The following is a 24094-nucleotide window of genomic DNA, read 5'->3' on the forward strand; positions in this document are numbered from 1 at the left end:
CAGGCTCCTTTGCTCGCACGGTGGCCTGGAGAGACTGGGCTCGGTCAAAGTGGGGAAGAGGGTGGGGCATTGAGCTTCACTTTACCCGAGTGTTCTATAGAGGGCTCAGTACAGAGGCGTCATTGCAGGAGACCAGTAACCACCTTGGCGTGCTTGATGGGTCCGCTTTTCTCTGGGGCTCCCACGAGCCCTCTTTCAAGAGGGGCCTGGCTGATGGGGTGTGTAGATAGTCCTTAGTAGTAGGGGATCGGGGATGGAATCCTGCTGCTTAGAGAGGCTGCGTCACGGAAATTTTATACCAGCAGCCTGCTGTTGGTGGGGAGGTAGTGGGCATGTACTGGCTTCTTGTACTGTGAAGGCGCCCTCACTGCCTAACCAAAGCCCATGCCTCCACTAGTTCTCCTTCCCCAGGATTCCCTGGTCCAAACTAGTACTCTTCTTTTTTTTCTTTTTTTAAAAAAAATTATTTATTTTTGGCCGCGCTCCCAGGGCATGCGGGATCTTAATTCCCCGACCAGGGATCGAGCCCCTGCCCCCTACAGTGGAAGCTGGGAGTCCTAACCACTAGACCGCCAGGGGATTCCCTAGTATTTATTTTCTTGATAGAACAAAAAAGCCTGGAGCCTAGAATCCTGGGTCTGAGATGAAGGTGCGGAGTGACCTACTCAGCCCAGCATAATTCTCTTTTATGGGATTGAGTGATAAGAGTAATGATCCAGAAAGGAAGATATGGAAAGAACAGCATCGGTAAGAGTTGGTGTGGAAAATGAAGACTCCCGACTCTAACCAAGGACTCATCCAGATAGGTCTCTGGGACTACAGTGACTCTCTGTAGCACAAGGCCTGCTGGGGCCTCTGGAAATGCATGGTGAGACTTCTGGTGCGAATAAGCAACAGCTCTTCCAACCAGAAGTGTTCTCTCTCCCCGCTGGAGCAGGGCCGGCTACACAGGTGCCTGAGGATGTTCCCTGCTGGTATGGTGATGCTTCCAGCTGTGAGTAGAGATCCCTCTCAACTTTGATGAGTTGAGAGGGCCCCTGTAGGCTTTCACTTTCCTGCTTAAATACACAGGTGTTTCCCAGACTCCAGGGCAATGAAAACATTTCAAGGGCCGAGCAAGCCTGATCTGAGTTTTGAGGGCAAAGGAAGTAGCCTAAAGAAAGGGCCTGAGAATCTGGCGGGGAGGGCCCAGCCCTATGATCCTAACTTGGGTTGCTGGAGTTCATCAAATTGAATAAGGTGGACTGCGGTTTCTTGGCCCTCAGCCCAGGCCAGCAGTGACGAGCCTTCACACCCTCACGGCCTTGCCTCTGGAAATAACTCTAGAGGGAGGATTTCCAGTCACCTCTTTGTGACTACCATTTCAAAAACTCTTACTTTATCCACCACCTGTGTACACACCCCAGGTGTGGCCAGTGTGTGCTGATCCAGTGGCAAGAGGCCTCACCCAGCCTCCTACGGGACAGGTGATGTGGCTGGAGATTGGCACATCCGTGTATCTATTCTTAAGAAACTCTGGACCCCTTTAGGCTCTGGGCTCACATCTGCTTAACTGTTCCTGGCCTTAGTGGTCTCATTTGTAAAATGGGAACAATAAACCCTGTCGTGCCTGCCTCAAAATAGACTTAGCAGATCAAGTGAGAAGGCACATCTGAAAGTGCCTGATAAGTAAGTTAAGTCTCAGGCTGCAGGTAAAAAGAGGATGATAAAAACTGCCTCTTTCCCTCAGAGTGCTCTATCCCTTCTGGTCCTCAAGCCAGCTACTCTGCTCAGTATCTTTCTCTGTAGAAGCCTCTAGCCTGAGCTCTAGATCAGCCAGGGAGGATTGGGTTGGGTTGTGGCTGCAGGGTGTTGAGATGGAGGGATGTTCAGTTATAGCCCTTTGCCAAGAACCACCCCAGAGAAATGACAGGAAGTCTTGGGTTTGGGTTGCTACTCTGGTTCGCATCAACCATTCAACAAAATTTCATTACCTGTGTGCCATGCTGTGGGAACAGACAGGTGCCTGTCCCTAGGAGTTTGGAGTTTATATGCCTGTGACAAGGTGGCCGTTGCCTCTGCTGCTTCCCTCAGCCTCAGTCCCCTCCACCCTGAAGTATTTAGTCCACCAGGTGCCAGCACACTCCTGTCCAATTTAGTTCCCCTGGTGAGGAGCTTTCAAGACCACCTCTGGGGGCTCTTCCACTCTGGTCAGCTACTTGCTAGAATTTTTATTTATCTGGGGAAAGTGGTCCTGCCCATCGTCTAACTCGTCTTCCCCAGTCTAGAACCATCTGCCACCACTACTATCCTCACCTCCTTTTATTATTTATTTATTTATTTATTTAAGTGGGTATGATAGGCAGGTGTCAAGTTTGGAGGAACTGAATGGTAAAGTGATAGGGCCTGGACTTCCCTGGCGGTCCAGTGGTTAAGACTCCACACTTCCCCTGCAGGGGGCACGGGTTCAATCCTTGGTCAGGGAACTAAGATGCCACTTATCCCACAGTGCGGCCAGAAAAAAAGTGATAGGGCTTATGGTGAGGATGTCAGGGGAAGGAAGAACATTGGGAGGATTAGAGAGAGAGTCAAGAAGTGTAAAGGGAGCTACCTATTAGTATCTGAAACAGATGTATGTCACTGTGCCAGTTATTCATTTATTACCTCTTGGAAAAAAATTCATTCTTTTTGCATGCTCTGTGAAAATGGATCTGGGCCCTTTAACTACTTTTTCTTTCCCAGCTGGCACAATTAATGTTTTGTCAGTAGAGAGTTGGGGAGACATTGCAGGAAGGAAGGGCTTTGCTTCCTGGTTCCCATGAGCCCTATTGGCAGGCTCCTGAAGTACGTAGTGGCCAGCGGCACCCAAATGCCAGCAGCTTCCCCTGGTACACCCCTTGGACAGTTTAATGGTACAGTGCCTCTGGTGAGACACCTTCCCATGAACAGTTTTCCCTGGCACCCTAGAGGGAAGATTTCCAGCATGTTCCACCAGAGTGACACTCCAGTGACTTCTGTGTTCTCCCCCCAAAATTCTGGATCTCAGCTCCAGGGAGGCCCAGGTAGAGGCTCTTTCTTAGGTGCAGTATCTCCAGCTGAGGGGTAGTGGCTGCTCTTATAGCTGCTATTCCTGCATTCTTTAGAATTCTCTTTCCTTCTTACTATCTATAGCAGGCAGAATTGTGTCCCTCAGAATTGTGTCCCAGTTCCTGTGACTGTGACCTTATTTGGAAATAGAGTCTTTGCAGACATAATCATTGAAATCATACTGTATTTGGTTGGGCCTCAATCCAATTACTGGTGTCCTTGTAAGAAGAAGGAAGTTTGGACACAGACTCATGGAAAGGAGAAGGCCATGTGAAGACACACAAAGAGACATGCAAGAAGAATGCCATGTGGTAACAGAGGCAGAGATTAGAGTGATGCATGTACAAATCTAAGGAATGCCAGAGATCACCAGCAAACCACCAGAAGCTAGGAAGAGGCACGGAAAGATTCCCCCTAGGGTCTCAAAGGGAGTATGGCCCTGCTGATGCCTTGATTTCAGGATTCTAGTCTCCAGAACTATGAGAGAATAGATTTATGTTGTCTTAAGGCACCCAATTTGTGGTAATTTGTCACGGCAGCCCTAGGAAACTAATACATAATCCAATCCCTCATTTCTCTAATTCCCGTTTTTAGTTGATCATTCTTTTTTTATAAAGTATTTTAAAATTTTATTTATTTATTTATTTGGCTGAATCAGGTCCTAGTCATGGCACACAGGATCTTCGTTGCAGTGCGTGGGCTTTTCTCTAGTTGTGGTGCACGAGCTCCAGAGCGCAGAGGCTTGGTTGCTCCAGAGTGCGGGGGCTTAGTTGCCCCGTGGCATGTGGGATCCCAGTTCCCCATCCAGAGGCTGAACCCATGTCCCCTGCATTGGGAGGGACCACTGGACCACCCGGAAAGTCCCCATGATTTTTTTTTTTTGGCTGCGCCGCATGGCTTGCGGGATCTCAGTTCCCTGACCAGGGATTGAACCTGGGCCACAGCAGTGAAAGCCCAGAATCCTAACCACTAAGCCACCCCAATTATTGGGAACTCCCAATAATTCTGTTTAATAAACTTCTGCTTGTTGAAATTGCTATGTGGATTCTCCCAATTGCACCCACACTTATACCATCACCAACAAAAATACTAGTGTTTTAGCACTAAAGAAAATGGAATATACGAATCTTGAAAGTTCCTACTGCAATTACTATGCAGATATTTCAGAGAGTAGGCCATTTTTGAGAGAGGTTTAAAATCTGCATTGCAGACATATTCCTTAAATGCATTTTGAATGCTCCTATCGCACCTGAGAAAAAAATAATAAATGAGAGCAGATGGTGCCTGTGAGGACAGCTGGCTCAACTGAAGTGGAGAAAGTTGGACTAGACAGCTGCCATGTTATCTAAAGGCCATTCCTGACATCCTGTGGTTTCAGGTGGAGGCCAGCTCTAGACAACACTCAGAAAACAAGTCCAGGTAGAGGTTTCTAGAAATGACTGTACCTGATACTATAGGCTGAGAAGGCAGAGGGGCAGTGGTATCAGTGGCAATGCTGAGGCAGGGAGGTCCACGACACACACAAAATACATTCACCTGGCTATGACCTTTCCTCCAGAGAAAGAGGCCTAGACATGGGAGGCAAGGGCCCTGGCTGGTCAAGAAGGCTCTAGGGCTTCCCTGGTGGCGCAATGGTTAAGAACCCGCCTGCCAAGGCAGGGGACATGGGTTCGAGCCCTGGCCCGGGAGGATCCCACATGCTGCAGAGCAACGGGGCCCATGCGCCACAACTGCTAAGCCTGCACTCTAGAACCCACGAGCCACAACTACTGAAGCCTGTGCTTCTAGAGCCCGTGTTCCACAACAAGAGAAGCCACCGCAATGAGAAGCCCGCGCACCACAACGAAGAGTAGCCCCCGCTCACCGCAACTAGAGAAAACCTGTGCGCAGCAAAGAAGACCCAACACAGCCAAAAATAAATAAATCAATAAAAAAAAGAAGGCTATAAATATGGGATGACATGTCCATTTATTTGCTCAACACACTTTTAAAACTCAAACCACATGCCAGACACAAAAAATACTGTGGTGAGCAAGACAGTGAGAGTCCTTGTCCACAGACAGACAAGTAAACAGACCAGGGCCTAGTGAGATAAATGCTAAACTCAGCTTATATGCAGGTTCCCAAAAGTGCACATAAGCAGAGCTAGAGAAACCTCAGAGAAGGTGATGAATCATCTAAGAACTGAGGGAAAGGGGGTCGGTGGGGAGACTGTGCATGGGTCATCCCAACTGTGCAAAGGACCAGAGGACAAAACTCGGGAGGCTGCAAATAATTGGGTGTCAGCCTCTCAGAACTAATGCATGCCTTTTAGAATAAATATGTTGGGGCTTCCCTGATGGCGCAGTGGTTAAGAATCCGCCTGCCGATGCTGGGGACACGGGTTTGAGCCCTGGTCGAGGAAGATCCCACATGCTGCAGAGCAGCTGGGCCCATTCGCCACAGCTACTGAGCCTGCGCTATAGAGCCTGTGAGCCACAACTACTGAGGCCCGTGCGCCTAGAGCCCGTGCTCCACAGCAAGAGAAGCCACCGCCATGAGAAGCCCGTGCGCCACAACGAAGAGTAGCCCCTGCTCACCGCAACTAAAGAAAGCCCATGCGCAGCAACGAACACCCAATGCAGCCAAAAATAAATAAAATAAATTAAAAAAAAAAAACATTTTCCCAAGGTTCAGGCATCCAACCTCTTTTCCTTGGTTCCAACTGTCATTATATCCTCTAGGCCAGTGATTCCCCACTTGGGGGGGTGACTCCCCACTACCCCACCCCTCAGGGGGTGTTTGGCAATGTATAGAGACATTTTTTGGTTGTCCAGCATGGGGGTGGGGGTGGGGGGTAACGGAAGGTCCAGGGAGGGCTATGTGTGCGCTACTGACATCTAGTGGGTAGAGGCTAGGGATGCTTCCACTAAACATCCTACCATGCACAGGACAGCGCCTCATAACCAAGAATTCTCTGACTCAAAATATTAATAGTGCTGCGATTGAGAAATCCTCCTCTAGGCCTGCACATCTAATTGGCTGCTAAACATTTTCACATGGTTGATGAGCCGAGAGCTTATTTTTTTCTAGATATTTTAGTTGACTATTCAACTACACATTACTCCTGTTGCTAGCATATGACCTAAAATCCTGTTACCCGAGTCCTTCCTTCTCATGGTTTTCCCATGCCAGTCCCGAGTCTATTGTGTACCTGTAGTTTAGGACAAATCCATGGGGGAAAAAAACAGGCAAAGTTTCTCTCCTCAAGGAGCTTACCTTCCAAAGCGGGAGAATGGACAATTTCTAATCGACATAGATAAGGGATCCTTCCTTATCTATGGATAATGGGTGGGCCCAGGGGTATCAGCTGTCTTGCTCAAAACCAGCCAGCCCTGCTCAGTGAAAAAGTGTCCCTTGTCCTCTACCATGCTCAGAATGCCCCGTGGACATGCGTGTAGGTGAAAACAGGTTTGTAATTATCTGAGTACAGAACCTATATTTATTTTATATAGAAGCACAAACTTACAAGTACAGTTTTAATCCTGACTTTTCCAGAAAGGCCTGTATAAATGGAGGAAAGACTGTATTTTGTTTTGTTTGGAACTTTGCCAAGAATTATTTGCCATTTTGGAAAATCATTGCACAGATGGCCACACTTGAATTTGAATCAGCAGCACAACCCATCTGTGACAGCCTGAGTTTGTAGCTGCTGTGTTCATAGAAATCCTATATGTAGTGCAAGCATATTTCCATATGATTGCTTCACTAAATCCTTTGGCAAAGCCCTGCCCAAGCATTTACATATTGAGATATACATTACTTTTTTTTTTAAAGAATAATATAATACACAAAAGTGCACAAATCTTAATGAATCTCAATGTTCTTATTCTTAAATAGAGACCACAGTCCCTACCCTCACATGGAGCGTTGATCAAGGTTAGATGATTCTAAGAAGGTTGTTGTGCACCTGGGGCAATGTAGAAATTCCACAAAGGTGCTCAGCTCCCTACTGGCTTCTCTCAGGACAGGAACCCAGTTAATTTTGCGGCCAGGACGCACTCTCCGAGGCCTTGTGGGTCAGCAGAACAGAAGGAGCTGAGGTGGAATAGCCCAGAGGACGCTGACCAATGCGGGCTCGCTACATGGTAACCTCCGGAGACTCCTGATCCTGTTCTTGCGAACCCGGCCTCCTGTCAGGCGTTACCTAGCAACAGCGTCCTAGAGTCTGGCCCAAGAGGCCAATCAGCACGTACTTAGTTATTTCAGTGATGGGAACAGTCCAGTCACCGGGCGCTGTCAACAGCAACCTCCTCAAGCTAATCTCCGCAAGCACCAATGAGGGGTTAGGAATTTTAAGAGCTGGAGCTGAGTATTCGGAGCTGGCTCTTATTTGATAAGACCACCTAGGGGGAGGGAATGACCAGCTTCCGACTGCATCTGAATGATGGTTGTGAAGGCAGGTCGCCGCCATATTCTCTTAGGGCGTTTTCCGGTACCATTGTCCACTCTGAGTACCAGAGTGACCCATGACGTTGTGATTGCTCTGTTTGGGCCGCAGCTTGGCCCCACGCAAAGCCAAATCCGGGCTGGCTCAGACACCGGGTCTAGCAGGGCAGTGTCTCCTCGGTCCGGAAAAGAGAGTAGCTCTTGGATTGGGGCATCTAGGACCTGGGGACTGGAAGAATTCAAGCGCCGCCCTAGTCCCGTTCCCCATCTGCAGCCCAGAGCCTGGATCCGAGCCGAGGAGGCTGTGAGCTGTGTAACTTTGCCGCGCGGCGGAGTATTTCTTCTTGGAGAAGTGGTGAAATCCGAGGCGCAGAAGGCCCTTTACCGAAAGTGATACTAGAACCCTATGGCCACCTGAGGGCGCTCCGTGAGGCCCTTTAGTGGTCTCCCTTTGCTCATTTTTGCTCACTCTTTATTCATCTATTCACGATGTACGTAAGCCAGTTCTTGGGCTAGAACTGCAGATGCGGACTACTCAGGGCAAAATGCCTGGAGCTGAGGGGAACAGAGGGGATAGTGGGCTGAGGCTTGGGGAGGGACTGTCCTAGAGTGCCTCTTGAAAGCCTTTTTTTTTTTTTTAAATAATTTACTATGACCATCTTGCTGTGTCTATGACTACAGCATAGTTTTTTTTTTTAAACGGCTTTATTGAAATGTTATTCACATACCATGTAATTCACCCATTTAAAGTGTAAAATTCAGTGTTCTTTAGTATATTTAGAGTTATGAAACCATCACCACAATCAACTAAACACATTGTCATCACTCCAGAAAGGAACTCCCCAGCCATCACTCCCCATTCTCCTCTCCTCCAGCCCCGGGCAACCACTGATCTACTTTATCTCTCTGTAGATTTGCCTTTTCTGGACATTTCATGTAAATGGAATCATAAGACATGTGGTCTTTTTTAATCCGGCTTATTTCACTTGGCATGTTTTTAAAGTTCATCCGTGTTATAACATGAATCATTATTTAGAATTTTTTTAATAGATTTTAGTTTTAGAGTAGTTTAGAGTTCGCAGTAGAATTGAGCTGAATGTACAGAGTTCCCATATTCCTCTGCCCTCCCCCCAGCCTCCCCCACTATCAACAACCCATACCAGAGTGGCACATTTGTTACAATCTATGAACCTACGTTGACTCATCATTATCACTCAAAGTCCATAGTTTACATTAAGATTCACAAAACTCTAACAGGAAACCTGATGGCTTCTTCCAGATTAACAGGAATTACATGGGACTGAATGAACTGATAAATATGATTTATAATTTTATGACTTTTTGTCTAAAATATTACTGGCTGGCTTTTAATCTCTGTTTTCCAGAAAACCTTTCCTCTTATGCTATGACCTACAAAAAGTTGATAAAGTATACCTCTGTATTGTAAATGAAGATGATACATTGCTCTTTTTCTCTGCCTGATCCCTCCAGAATTTGGCTTCTCTAGCTAGCTCCCCTCTGGACTTGATGGCTTCTTGCGACCAGGTTACAACTAGTTATACTAATCATTGAAATTTGTTCTCTTTATGTTGTTCTCCAATTGCTTATGCCTTGTGTCTCTCTCTGCTGTACTATGACCTTATTAATGTTACTAGCTATATTACTTATATCCTGTCTATTTTATAAGATTGTTACCTCTTGCATTACCTAATGTATCATCAGGCCTCCAACAAAATTAATGATGGCTAAATGTCTTGAGGCAATTGATCATATACATAACCCTATGTAAAATAATTTTAACAGTGAGACTCTAGATATGGAGAAGCAACAAGGGAAAACATTTCCTGGATTATAGGAATAGACTAGTAAAACACACGATCCAGAGAATTTTAGGTTATTAATAGGGCCCAATCCAAAAATAATACATTGGGGGACTTCCCTGGTGGCACAGTGGTTAAGACTCCATGTTCCCAATGCAGGGAGCCTGGGTTCAACCCCTGGTCAGGGAACTAAGGTCCCACATGCATGTCGCAACAAAGAGTTCGCATGCCACAACTAAGGAGCCGGTGAGCCGCAACTAAGGAGCACATCTGCCCCAACTGGCACAACCAAATAAAAATTTAAAAAATTAAAAAAAAAAAAAACAGAAGCAGCACATTGGGTGGCTGATCAATGAAATCTTCCTCTGACCTAGGAATAAGAATTCCATGACAAATTGACCATGAAAAGCCTCCCAAACCTTGGTCGAATTTATGACCAAGAGGGGACCCTGTGCAGGAGCTCCCTGGTGGCCTAGTGGTTAGGATTCCGGGCTTTCACTGCCATGGCTTGGGTTCGATCCTTGGTCAGGGAAATGAGATCACACAAGCCGCTGGGCATGGCCAAAAAAAAAAAAAAAAGGCGGGGCCCTGTGGAAAGGGAACCTTGCCTGCCATTTGGTAAACAACAAATGCTGCCGGCCATCAAGTTATCAGCCACTGCAGCCACCAGGCCCTCCTACTCCCTACCAAGGTGTGCCTTGAGGGAAATTCAAGATGGAAAAATACAGGAAACATTCTGTGCCCTGGATACTGTTCGATAGTTAAGTTGCATATCTAAAGAACAATTTCAACAAGCCCAGACTCTTGCATCTTCCCATATATAGAAAAGCCCTAAAATCACTAACTTGAAATGTCTGTTTTTTTGTGATTAGCAATAATGTTTTGATGTTCAAATATATATATTTTTTTTTTCCAGCAAAAACTGCTATATATCCTGGCTCCTCCCTTACCTCTTTGGAGCAGTTCCTCAGAGCTGAGAGGATAGTCCTCAGTAAGCTCCTGGAATAAAACTCAACTCGGAACTTTTAGGTTGTACGTTTTCTTCAGTTGGACAAAATCTTTGTTCTTCTCCTTACTAGCAAGTGCCCTCTGAGATTTTCCTCATCAGTAGAACCAGGATGATAATCATCATTTCACACATGGTAGCAAAAAATAAATACGTTGAACGTGTAATATGTTGGGCATGGTACCTGCGCACAGGAAACGCTAACGTTAATTCCCTTCCCCAAAGGGCAAGGAGGGAGTTACCCACTATCGCAAGAGAAGGCTCCTCTGAGAAAGCCAGGAAAGGAGACCCAGGGATATTCCAGCCCCGGGTTGGCCAGAGTGGCTCCGTCGCTCAAATCCTTCCCTCCCTCGGCTAGGCTGCGCCTCCAAGAAACAGGGACCATTACTGATCCCACGCGGGGTCGCCCCTTCCCGCCTCCAGACTCCCGGGCAGTCACCCGACATCGAGGGTCCAACTTTCTGCCCTTACGCTTCCGTTGGCTTCGTTCAAACAGGCCGCTTTTGGCAATACCCAATCAGAATACTCGATCTTAGGCCACCGCCCAATGACCGCGTGGAATAGGGGGGGAAAAGGGCGTGAAGCCCAATCGCAGCGCCATCACACTTGAGGGCAAAGAGGTTAGGGAGCCGGCATGGCGCTCCGGTCAATAAAATCGATAGCTGGAAGCTGCTTGTGTTTCAGGCAAAGGCGGTGCAGTAGCGGGGCCGCCATTTTCCCTGAAGGCATCTTCCGGTGCCTTTCACCCAAGTTCGGGCAGGAGTTTCCTGAATAACAGCGAAAGGTTTCCGTTAACCCCGCCGGCGGCCGATTCCTGTTCCCTCCTGGTCTCCCCAGGCACGCTCCGCCCGGATCCGGCTTGGGCTCCCAAGTCCCGGCGCCCGCCAGCGCCCAGCGGCCAAGGCCGGGACAGCCGTGGCGCCGGCTTGTCGGGTCCAATGGCGCGGCCTTCGGCTCCGCTCCCCGCGCGGGGACCAGGAGAGGCCGGACCCGGCCGGAGAAGGGGAAGGAGGCCGAGGGCGGTGAAGTTCGGGGACGTGGCCGTGTACTTCTCCCCGGAGGAGTGGGAGTGTCTGTGGCCCGCCCAGAGGGCCCTGTACCGGGACGTGATGCAGGAGACCTACGGCCACCTGGGCGCGCTCGGTAAGGCCCGCCCCAATCCGCTTCCGCGGGACCTGAAGGGATGGAGGAACTGGGGGTGGGAGTCCAGAGTGTCCATGGTCCTGGCCTGCGAAGAGGTTGTGTCGGGCGGGAGGACAGGGGCTTGGCAGGAGATGCCACCGGGTAGATAAGTCTACCCAGCGTTATGTACGAGCTGGGCCTCTGACTGATTCTTCTTCCCCAGGGTGCGCAGGTCCCAAACCAACCCTCATCTCCTGGTTGGAACGAAATACCGATGATTGGGAACCGGCTGCTCTGGATCCACAGGAGTGCCCAAGGAGGGTAACAGTCCAAAGAAGTAAGTGAAAAATGCCTCGGAGGGCTTGCAGCCTCTAATGACTCAGTCCAGAGTTTCCGTGGCTAGGGGTACCTATGACCCACGCTCCATTTACCGTGTTCGTTTTTACAACTTCAGAGTTCCTGTCTCTTTCATGGTGTCGAGTCCTTCTACCAAAGATTCACTTGTCAGTTTGTAAACTGACTATCTGCAGTTGTCTGTTGTGTAAATGGATCAGTGAGCTTTTCAAAAGAGCTACAACCCTCCTTCCTCCTTCCCAGGACTCTGTCTCCAGCATGCTTTGAATTGGGCTCTGACTGAGAGAGCCTATACCTCTGACTTTTCCAGGTTTTGGTTGAAGGGATCTTATGGGGAACAGTGGCCTGGGGTGCAGGGGCCTCTGTTTGCCCTTCTGGCAGAATGACCCCGATCAGTGCAGGAATCTGCACGTCTCCTCAGGATCAAGCAAGGCTCTGATTAAGGCCATTCAGGTAGAAGGTCCCCCCAGATCCACCTACAGGGGCAGATGCAACTGTCTGGGCTGGAGTTTCTGTGCCAGATTCTCTAAGAGCAGGGCTATCTTTCTAAGATTCAGATCGGACATGATATTTCCTTGCTTAAAACCTTTCAGCTTGGCTTCCCTGGTGGCACAGTGGTTGAGAGTCCGCCTGGCAATGCAGGGGACACGGGTTCGTGCCCTGGTCCGGGAAGATCCCACATGCCGCGGAGCGGCTAGGCCCGTGAGCCATGGCCGCTGAGCCTGCGCGTCCAGAGCCTGTGCTCTGCAACGGGAGAGGCCAGAACAGTGAGAGGCCCGCGTACCAGAAAAAAAAAACAAAAAAAAAACCTTTCAGTTTTTGCCAAGGCAGGTTGTCAAATGGCTGTCAGTTATATCTAAGACACTTGGGGAACTTGGTGAAAATACAGATTCCTGGACCCCATCCCAGAACGACTCATTTACTCTTATGGATATCTATGAACATATACATATTTTAATAGCCTCAGTTGATTTGGATGTACGTTTAGGTTTGGTTCTCACAGTGTGGCCGTCAGACCAGCAGCAGCAGCAGCAGCAGCAGCAGCATCAGTCGGAAATGTATTAGAAAATGCAAATTCCTGGACCCCGTTCTAGACATGTTGAATCTAAAACTGGGGGTAGGGCCCAGCAATCTGTTTCATTAAACCCTCCAAATGATTCGGATCACGATAAAATTTGAGAAGCATTGGCTTAAAGGGCCTTATGACCTAGTCAATGCCAAATCATACCTCATTTGTTTCCACTTCCTGCCTTATATTTACCTCTTCAAAAACTGAAAAAAAAATTATTATTTTATTTTATTCATTTGTTTATTTTTGGCCACGTTATGCGGCATGCGGGATCTTAGTTCCTGGACCAGGGATCGAACCCATACCCCCTGCAGTGGAAGCGCTGACCTCCAGGGAAGTCCCCAAAACTTTTTTTTTTAATTTATTTATTTATTTATTTATTTTTGGCTGAGTTGGGTCTTTTGCTGCACGCAGGCTTTCTCTGGTTGTGGCGAACGGGGCTACTCTTCCTTGCAGTGCATGGGCTTCTCATTGCAGTGGCTTCTCTTGTTGCAGAGCTGGGGCTCTAGACGTGCGGGCTTCAGTAGTTGAGGCTCATGGGCTCTAGAACGCAGGCTCAGTAGTTGTGGCGCACGGGCTTAGTTGCTCCGCAGCATGGGGGGTCTTCCCGGTGCAGGACTCGAATCCGTGTCCCCTGCATTGGCAGGAGGATTCTTAACCACTGCGCCACGGGGGAAGCCCCCAAAACCTTTTTAAAGTCAGCTTAACCTCCTCCAAGAAACCTTCCCTGATTTCTCCAAGCTGGATTAGGGGCTCCTGTAATACCCTCCATATTTCCATAGCCGTATGTCACACTTGGTTGGTTGTCTTTGTCACTAACATTCCTTGAAGACGAGCTGAATCTGTTTTATAACCTGTAACACTATAATAGGAAAGAGTAGGAGCCCAGTGTTTGTTAAATTAATTTCTCCTTTGTGTTCCTGTAGAAACCAGAACCAGAAAGAAGAATGAAGAGAAGGAAGTATTCCCGCCTAAGGAGGCACCCCGAAAGGGGAAGCGAGGCCGCCGGCCCAGCAAACCCCGCCTGATCCCCAGGCAAACATCCGGAGGTCCCATCTGCCCTGACTGTGGTTGTACCTTTCCCGATCACCCGGCCCTGCAGAGCCACAAGTGTGCCCAGAATCTGAAAAAGCCTTACCCTTGCCCAGACTGTGGGCGCCGCTTTTCCTACCCGTCCCTGCTGGTCAGTCACCGGCGGGCACACTCTGGGGAGTGTCCCTACGTTTGTGACCAGTGTGGCAAGCGGTTCTCCCAGCGCAAGAACCTCTCCCAGCACCAGGTTATCCACACAGGCGAGAAGCCCTACCACTGTCCTGACTGTGGCCGCTGTTTCCGGAGGAGCAGGTCCTTGGCCAATCATCGGACCACACACACGGGTGAAAAACCCCACCAGTGCCCCAGCTGCGGGCGTCGCTTCGCCTACCCCTCCCTGCTCGCCATCCACCAGCGCACACACACCGGAGAGAAGCCCTACACCTGCCTGGAATGCAGCCGGCGCTTCCGCCAGCGCACCGCCCTGGTCATCCACCAGCGCATCCACACGGGCGAGAAGCCCTACCCATGCCCGGACTGCGAGCGGCGCTTCTCCTCCTCCTCTCGCCTGGTCAGTCACCGGCGGGTGCACTCCGGAGAGCGTCCCTACGCCTGCGAGCACTGCGAGGCCCGCTTCTCCCAGCGCAGCACGCTGCTCCAGCACCAGCTCTTGCACACGGGAGAGAAGCCCTATCCCTGCCCGGACTGCGGACGTGCCTTCCGGCGGAGCGGTTCCCTCGCCATACACCGCAGCACGCACACCGAGGAGAAACTGCACGCATGTGACGACTGTGGCCGCCGCTTCGCCTACCCCTCACTGCTGGCCAGTCACCGGCGCGTCCACTCGGGCGAGCGGCCCTATGCCTGCGACCTGTGCTCCAAGCGGTTCGCCCAGTGGAGCCACCTGGCTCAGCACCAGCTCCTGCACACTGGGGAGAAGCCCTTCCCCTGCCTCGAGTGTGGCCGTTGCTTCCGCCAGAGGTGGTCTCTGGCCGTCCACAAGTGTAGCCCTGGGGTCCAGAACTGTAGCCCTAGATCTGCTATAGGGGTGCCTAGCCAGAAAGGCAACGCCCTTTAGAATGGGAAGGACTGTGTAAGTTCATTTCTTTTTGCGGAGGGGCCCAGAAAAGGGAAGGAGCCCCCGGTTATACAGGGCAGAGTCAGAACTAAAACCCAGGTCTCTTGCTACAGAGCTGAACTTTATTCTACCACGCTGGCTGCCTTAATACATGTGTCTAGAACAGACAGTCCCAGTAGGACAAGTGACATTATTTGGTTAAAGTTTTCCAACCTACTCTATCCTAAAAGAGTTTCTGTGTGTGGATATTGGGCTAAAAGTTCTCCCCATCTAATTTACGGGCTTTGTGTTTTCTAGTTTGTGCACGCAGGGATTACCTGTCCCCTTGCATGCAGTCAGGAGGACCCCATTTATGGGGAGCAAGATCTTCTCCTCCTCTGCCTCTTCCTCCATGCCAGGTTTAAACAAACCTGGTTTAGCCCCCTTTTGATGATATTCCTGCCAAGTGGTCTTCTACCCTTTAAAACCTCCCTTGACAGGGAGCTCACTACCTCACAACGCAGGTCATTTCACTGTGGGACAGCTCTGACAATTTAGAAGGCCCTTAAGAACAACATTCTCCTTCCCTGGAAGCCTTGCCCAGAATATGTTTAAAACTTGATCTACATGGCAGCCCTTCAGAAAACTTAACCACAGATACTCTGCCCCCATGTTTTCAGGTTAATTAGCATTAATTTGGTCAGTCATTCCTTAAAGATAGGTATTCAAGTCCCACACATGATCTCTCCCCAAACAGGTGCTGGTTTTTCAATGTCCTTTTTAAAGGATCCTACAAAGTAAGCCAGCATCACAGTATACGCTGTACCTCCTTGGTCTGTACTTGTTTTAACAGCTCTAGATTGCATTGGATTTGGGGGTGGTAGCAGTGTACCAGGAATTTATTGGGTTTCAGACACCTAAATACCTAAGCTTTTTCTTTTGTTCTAAAACCACATGCTGTGAAGTAAGTCGTCTGCATCCTGTGTTTGGAAAGTTGGTTCAAGATGGGTCTGGGACATAAGCACAGTGAGCTTTGGGAGAAGATTAATTTTAAGGAAAAACAGGGGAGCTGTGGTCTAGGCAGCAAGAAGTAGAACCAGGACCAGCTTGTTGTACTTTATCTGGTGGATTTGGATTAGTTCCGGGCAGCCAGTAGCTGGAAAATTCTTGAGAACTGGGTCTCACTCCTCCCCGAGTCTCATCAGAATCAGGACACTAGCACAAAACCTTCCAATGAGTCCTCTGTGAACATTTTTCATGAAATGAAGTGAGGCCATTCAAGGAGGTTAAAGAGTTAGATAACTGAATACAAAGCAGGAAGAGTCTGTAGTCATCAAGTTGTGTTCATGCCCTGCCTCCCTAATAAAAGCTCCAGTCAGCAGCAGCAGCAGCAGCAATGTGTTTTAATTTTGACATGCCTCCGTGGCACCCATTCCTAAGTAGGTGTGCAGTAAAGCTTTACTGAATTAAGTAAACAAGGCCTACCACTTTGCCTTGGGTAGCTGTACCAAACTGAATTTCTAAACATGACATATCGCATATTCCAATAGCTGGTGTGGGTCATCCTCCTACCCCTGTTGCTTCTTCCCTCAGTCCGCCTGGTATCAGCCCCAGGGGGGTGTAGCTGGGGCACAGGGTATTTGTAATTACCTGTTCTGGTATTTAGCAAGTTGTGTTGTAACTGTTTGTTTCTCCTTGGATTGATGGGCTACCCCAAAAGCAGGGGTCATACCAGATTGGGTTTCATTAAAATGTCTGATGAATGATTATGTTCTCTGTGGAATTACTGTTTATAAAATGTAAATCTAGTTCCTTGACTAAGTAGACATTTTTACAGTTCTGATGGAAACCTGCCCTTTCCTAGCAGAAACCTATTAGAATTCTGCCTAGCCTCCTGTTTCAGAACTGCCTCTTTTCCCTACCTCTATCACCAGGCTGACCCAACTACTTCCTTACCTAGGAATTTTAGAAATTTCTTTGGGCCTGGATTGTAACTCATGAACTTGGGAGCCGTTGGTAGGCAAGTCCCAGTATGTGGTCTGTGGAGGGCCGAGATGACAGACAAGTTCTTAGGTTTCCTAATGCACTTCAGTCCCAGGATCCCTTTGACAATTAACTGTAGTCAGTGGGAGATCCCAGTATTCTTCCAAGTAATTCTCTCTTCTGCTTCAGGTAGTTTAAGTTGAGTTTCTGTTACTTGCAACCAAAAGAATTAACTAATCCACAGCCCCAATATGGGTATATCTCCCATCTGTCCTCATGCCTATATGTGAGCTATGAAGAAAAAAAAATTCACAGTGCTGCTGAGAGGGGCCAGCCTTTCCACTCCATCCTCAGCTGAACCTTCAACATTGTTTATGTCTTTTATAGCCCCAAACCAGTGACTGCCTTCCCCTTCACCAAGAAAACACAGGATGTCAAACAGGAACTCCCTTAACATTCCATTCCCTGCTGTGACTCCATATTTACCAGTGTGACCACTGGTACTTGCTTCCCCACCTCATGGGAAGTCCCTCATACGCAGAGCTTGTCTGTATAGGTGTGCCTGGATTTCATCTCCTTGTGCCCTCTCAGGGACTTTGCTCCGTCTATTATTCTCTCTTAGTTTTATGGTTTCAGAGTCCCTCTTTTGCCTGGAATATATACATGCCAACCTATAAACATGGAAAAATCTGTCTTTGAAAACAAAGAAATTTCCCTTTGGCTTCCGTCCCCATCTCCTATTTTCAGCTAAGTTTTTTAAAACAACAGTAGCCTACATTCACTACATCCACTCTGTTTATTCTTTGGCCTACTGCAATAGTATTCTAGCTATTTTGTTGAGCCTTTATGATGTGCCATGTACCGTGGCATTAAGCATTTTATATACATGCCAATCTATAGTTGGTACGAGAACCCCATAAAGTCAGTGTTAGGAGATGCCCCTCCATGGGTCTCTCATGTTGCTACACATCTTGCTGAGTATGCCAAAAAACACAAGGCTCTACCCTCAGCAAATTCTCAGACTTGAGCCAATTCCAGACCTAGAGCCCCTTGAATAAGGGAAGGCTGGGTCCCCTTGATGAAGGACCATGTTACATTGGCAAAACACTGTAAAACTTCTTCCTACCCTTTTCCAAATGTACCTACAGCCATCTACCAGGGTGGCTGGGCATGGGAGAAGGGAAGTAACTAGAGTTTTCAGGGATTCTAATTCTTCGAGATCCAAATGAGAGAAATGTATTAAATAAGACAAAATGTTCTTCCAGAAATAAACCCTTATATTTATGATCAACTGATTTGCAGCAAAGGTGCCAGACACTGCAAGGAAAGAAAGTCTTTTCAACAGGTGGTGCTGGGACATGAAAAAGAATGAAGTTGGGGGACTTCCCTGGTGGTCCAGTCTGAACCTGCCTTAAGAATCTGCCTTCCAATGCAGGGGACGTGGGTTCGATCCCTGCTTGGGGAACTAAGATCTCACATGCCACGCGGCCAAAAAAACAAGTAAAAAAAGTAAAATAACTCAGGAAGGACATAAGAAACTGGTAACAGAAATTGCCTCTAGGGAGGGGAAAGGGACTAGAGGAGAGACTTTTTGTAAAAAATTGAAGCATAATACAAAAATAAGTTCACATATCACAAGTGCATGGCTCAATTTTCACAAACTGAACACATCTGAGTAACCAGCACCTAGAACAGGAATCAGAATCTCATCAGCACCCTAGAAACAAAAAAGGTAACCCTCTATCCCGATTCTTAACAGCTTGCATTAGTTTTGCCTGTTTTTATACTTTATATGAATAGAATCATGTATACTATTTTGTCTGGCATCTTTTGCTCAATATTTGCCTATAAGATTCATCCATATTATGCATGTGGTTGGAGATGATTCATTCTCATTCCTGAATGGTATTCCATGTAGTGAATATCCCACTTTGTTTATTCATTCTACTGTTGTGGATAGTTTCCAGTTTTGAGCTATTGCAACTTATGTTGCTGTGAGCACATGTCTTTCAGTAAACATATGTATTCATTTCTGTTGGGTATACACCTAGGAATACACCTAGGAATGAAATTACTAGGTCATAGGGTATGGCATATTTTCAGCTTTAGTATATACTGCCAGCTTTCCAGAGTGACTGTACCAAATGACACTCCACCAGTAGTATGAGAGTTCAACACTTGTGAAACTTACTTTTGACTATACATTCTTTTGCATTTGGTTATTTTATGAAATAAAATGCAGGGACTTCCCTGGTGGCGCAGTGGTTAAGAATCCACCTGCCAATGCAGGGGACATGGGTTCGAGCCCTGGTCCAGGAAGATCCCACATGCCGTGGAGCAACTAAGCCTGTGCACCACAACTACTGAGCTTACGCTCTAGAGCCTGTGAGCCACAACTACTGAGCCCGCATGCCACAACTACTGAAGCCTGCACTCCTAGAGCCCGTGCTCCGCGACAAGAGAAGCCACCGCAATGAGAAGCCCGTGCACCACAAGGAAGAGTAGCCCCTGCTCGCCACAACTAGAGAAAGGCCGCGTGCAGCAGCGAAGACCCAACACAGCCAAAAAATAAATTAAATAAATAAATTTTTAAAAATTCATGTGAATTTGCATTTTCTTTCTTTTTAAAAAAATTTTATTTATTTTATTTATTTTTTGGCTGCTTGTGGGACCCTACAATGCAAATGTTAGTCTGCGTGATGTCCTCTCAGTGGCCCCTTAAACTATCTTCATTTTTGTTTTCTTTTCTTTTCTTTCATAATTGAGATTTTATTAGTTGTTTCGAGAATCAGTACACAGGCATTTCAATTTGTACACAATTCATTTTTTAAAATAAATTTATTTATTTTTGGCTGTGTTGGGTCTTCGTTGCTGTGCGCGGGCTTTCTCTAGTTGCGGCAAACGGGGGCTACTCTTTGTTGCAGTGCACGGGCTTCTCACTGCGGAGGCTTCTCTCATTGTGGAGCACGGGCTCCAGGCACACAGGCTTCAGTAGTTGCGGCACGTGGGCTCAGTAGTTGTGGCTCATGGGCTCTAGAGCACAGGCTCAGTAGTTGTGGTGCACGGGCTTAGTTGCTCCACGGCATGTGGGATCTTCCCGGCCCACGGATCGAACCCGTGTCCCCTGCACTGGCAGGCGGATTCTCAACCACTGCGCCACCAGGGAGGCTCTGTACACAATTCTTAACATACATACCAAAAACCTAAAAAATTATGTAGTTGTGATTCTTTTTTTTTTTTTTTTTTTGGCTGCACTGCGCAGCTTGTGGGATCTTAGTTCCCTAGCCAGGGATCGAACCTGTGCCCCCTACAGTGGAAAGACAGAGTCCTAACCGACTGGACAGCCAGGAAATTCCCATGATTCTTTTCTTTTCTTTTTTTAAATTTATTAATTAATTTACTTAGGCTGTGCCAGGGCTTAGTTGAGGCATGTGGACTCTTAGTTGTGGCATGAGGACTTCTTAGTTGCAGCATGTATGCAGGATCTAGTTCCCCCACCAGGAATCGAACCCAGGCCCCCTGCATTGGGAGCGCAGTCTTACCCACTGGAACACCAGGGAAGTCCCCCATGATTCTTTTCTGAACAGTTATTCCAGTGCCTTTCCAGCTTAAAATTTGGAGGCAAATTCCCTTAACAGGATATCAAGTACCCATATCTTCAAATGTTGATATGCTGTTACATCCTAAGTCCCACTAAATTCACAATTTAATATCGTATACACTACATACTCAAGTTTTCAATCATTCATAGCACATCAACAAAGTTATTAGGAAAACTGGACTACCAGGACCAACGATGTTACAGAGTGCACAAAATTCTGACCAGGAGAGCCAAGATCAAGGAGTGGTTTGCTTTAGGAAACAATTCTACCAAAAACAACAAGGGAAGAGAAGTAATTTAAAGTGTTCAAGGGACCTCTCTGGTGGTCCAGTGGTAAATAATCCGCCTTCCAACGCAGGGGATGCGGGTTCGATCCCTGGTCGGGGAACTAAGATCCCATATGCCATGGGGCAAATAAGCCCACATGCCACAACTACTGAGCTCTTGCGCCTCAACTAGAGAGCTTGCGTGCCGCAAACTACAGGGCCCACGTGCCCTGGAGCCCATCCTCCACAACTAGAGAGAGAAAATCCACATGCCACAACTAGAGAGAAGCCCAAGTAGACCGCACGCTGTAATGAGAAAGATCCTGCATGCCTCAACAAAGATCCTGTGTGCCACAACTAAGACCCAACGCAGCCAATTTAAAAAAAAAGGAAAATAAATAAAATAAATATATAAAAAGTGTTCAAGACATTAAATGTACAATTGACTCCAACTGCCATTTAGTATGCTTTGTATTATAGGATAGAAAAGCTACCCCATCTATGGAATGTTAAGCTGACACCCAAGACAATCAGAACGTCCCATATTCAATATCCCACTACTTTCTGATTGTACCAAAAAATAAACAACCAGCAAATGACTTCACCTCTTAAAAAAAAGCATTTACAGCAGCAACATGGATGGACCTACAGACTGTCATACTGAGTGAAGTAAATCAGACAGAGAAACACAAATATCATATGATAGCGCTTATATATGGAATCTAAAAAAATGGTACAAATGAACTTATTTACAAAACAGAAATAGAGTCACAGATGTAGAAAACAAACTTATGGTTACCAGGGGGATTGGGGGGGAGGGATAAATTGGGAGATTGGGATGGACATATACATACTATTATATATAAAATAGGTAACTAATAAGGACCTACTGTATAGCACAGGGAACTCTACTCAATACTCTGTAATGGCCTATATGGGAAAAGGATCTAAAAGAGAGTAAATAGGGACTTCCCTGGTGTGCCAGCCAGACTGCCAAGAGCCTTCTCGAAGCTGGGCTGTCTGGCTGCTGCCACTCTCCCCCACACTGGAGCTGCTGGGACCCGCGGTGGGGACCCTATTCTTGTTTTTTGGGGATTCCTTTTTTTTTTTTAATATTTATTTATTTGGCTGCTCCGGGTCTTAGTTGCAGCATGCAGGATCTAGCTCCCTGACCAGGGATTGAACCTGGGCCCCCTACATTGGGAGCACAGAGTCTTAACCAGCGAAGTCCCCCTTTTTGCTGTTCTGATTGGGCAACTTCCATTTGTCTTCCAGATCACTGGTCTGTTTTGGTTTTTTTGCATTCTCTGATTTCCTGCTGCTTTCCACGAGTGTATTTTTCATTTCAGTTAATAAATTCAAAAGTTTTAAATCTTCGTTTTTCAGATCTTCTAGCCCTTTGATGATTTCCTCACAGATTACCTCTCCGGATTCATCCACTTTTCTCCTGAGTTCGATGCGCATTTTTATGACAGTTACTTTGAATTCTTTATCTGATAAACTGCTTGTCTCCACTTTGTTTAGTTCTTTTTCTGAGGTTTTGTCTTGTTCTTCCCTTCTGAAGATATTCTGTAGTTTCTTCATTTTGCCTAACCCTCTGTGTTCATTTCTATGTAAATCAGCTTCATCTCCCAGTCTTGAAAGAGTGGCCTTACATAGGAGGTGTCCTGTGGGCTCAGTGGTGCAATCTCCCCCGATCAACAGAGCCAGGTGCTCCAGGGGTATCCCCTGTGTGGGCTGCATGTGCCCTCCTGTTGCGGTTGGGCAGCAAATGTTGCAGGTGTGCTGGTGGGTGAGGTTGGTCCCCTGGGTCCTCAGGGGAAAGCAGGGGCAGGGCGCGTGGTGTTAGCTAGGTTGATGGAGAGTGATAGAAATAGTGCTCACCAGCACCAGGCCAGCTACGTGGAAAGAAAGTAAAAACAAATGACGTCTGCCAGTGCTTCCATCCCCAGAGAAAATTCCACCAGATCCCTGCCCCTCCGGTGCATGCCCTGAAATTAGTCAATGAATCTCCTTCTTGTATGACCCGGGCGCTTTTCAAGCTGCTGCCTCTGTGCTAGGACTTGGAGCAAGTGAGTTTCTGCGAGAGTCCTTTAATAATTGAGTGTCTTCCCTTTCCCACGGCCCTCGGGCTCTCCCAGATGTAAGCCCTGCTGGTTTTCAAAGCCAGATGTTATGGGGGCTTGGCTTCCCGGTGCAGGTCTCCCAGGCTGGGGAGCCTGATGTGGGACATGGACCCCTTGCTCCTCAGGGGGGACCTTTGCGGTTGTGATATCCCTCCTGCTTGTGGGTTGTCCCACGGGAGTGGGGGAGGTTCTCACTAGACCAGGACTCTGCCCTTCCTACCTTTCTCGATGTGGCCTTTTCCTTATATCCTTAGTTGTAGAAAATCTGTTGTGCTAGTCTTCAGGTCAGTTCTCAGAGATAGTTGTTCTATATGTAGTTGTAGTTTTGGTGTGTCCTGGAAGGAGGTGAGCTCAGGACCTTCCCACTCCACCACCTTGATCCAGAATTGAAATAAATCTTAAGAGATGATCTGACTCATTCCTCAGTGTTATTATTCATTTATGAGTTGTAATTTGACACAGGTTTTCTGATTGAGGCAGGGTCTAGATAGTGTTATAATTACAATAACAACTATAAGCTCCTATTTATTGAGTACTTTGTGCAAGGCGCTACCCTAAGCACTTAATTGAACCTAAGTTCAACCGAAACGGGAGCCAGATGACTCTGAATCCGGCTCTGCTGCCCCGTGAGCTGTCACCTGCCCCGTCACTCAGTTTCATTGTCTGTAAAAGGGGAGACATCTGTGACCTTGGAGCACGGGCCAGATCAAATACTGGGTAGGAACGCATTTCCACAGCCCACGGGCTAGCCCTGCCCGAGTACCAGAGCTCACTCCCTTACCTCCAGAACCCGCCTCAGTCTTGCCCTTGGGCTTTTACTCACCTCCAAGCCCCGGACCTGCCCATAAGAGGTCTCATGAGAGTAGCAGAAATGAGTACCTTTACTCCGTTGGAACCTCTCTCTTACATGCCGACCCAGAAAAGCCAGATCAAGAGAAATCCTGCACCGCCGGCCACCTTCGGATCTGCCGCTACTTCACTCTCGGCCTTTCAAACAGACCGCTCCGGAAAGACCAATCAGAGCCTTCCTTCTTCCCCTAGCGACCGGCGCTGTCCAATCAACGCACGCTATCTCTCTACGGTTACGCCGTGGAGTCCAACCTCCCTTCCGATTTGCCCCTTGGCATGGAAGGGCAGATAAGAAAGGCGAGGGATGTTGAGGCC

The 24094-nt window shown here is 47.7% G+C and overlaps 1 protein-coding gene across 1 annotated transcript; it reads left to right on the top strand.

Annotated features, from left to right (window-relative positions):
* The first annotated feature begins 77 nt into the window (after positions 1–77).
* Positions 78–16720, top strand: LOC117308098 (uncharacterized). The gene is made up of 4 exons (XM_033839860.2): positions 78–994; positions 11158–11463; positions 11666–11779; positions 13792–16720. Exons 1-4 carry the CDS (start codon positions 862–864, stop codon positions 14973–14975), a joined length of 1737 nt encoding a protein of 578 aa, XP_033695751.2. The 5' UTR covers positions 78–861; the 3' UTR covers positions 14976–16720.
* The last annotated feature ends 7374 nt before the right edge of the window (positions 16721–24094 follow it).

Source organism: Tursiops truncatus, chromosome 15, assembly GCF_011762595.2.
Source record: "Tursiops truncatus isolate mTurTru1 chromosome 15, mTurTru1.mat.Y, whole genome shotgun sequence".
Lineage (NCBI taxonomy): Eukaryota > Metazoa > Chordata > Mammalia > Artiodactyla > Delphinidae > Tursiops > Tursiops truncatus.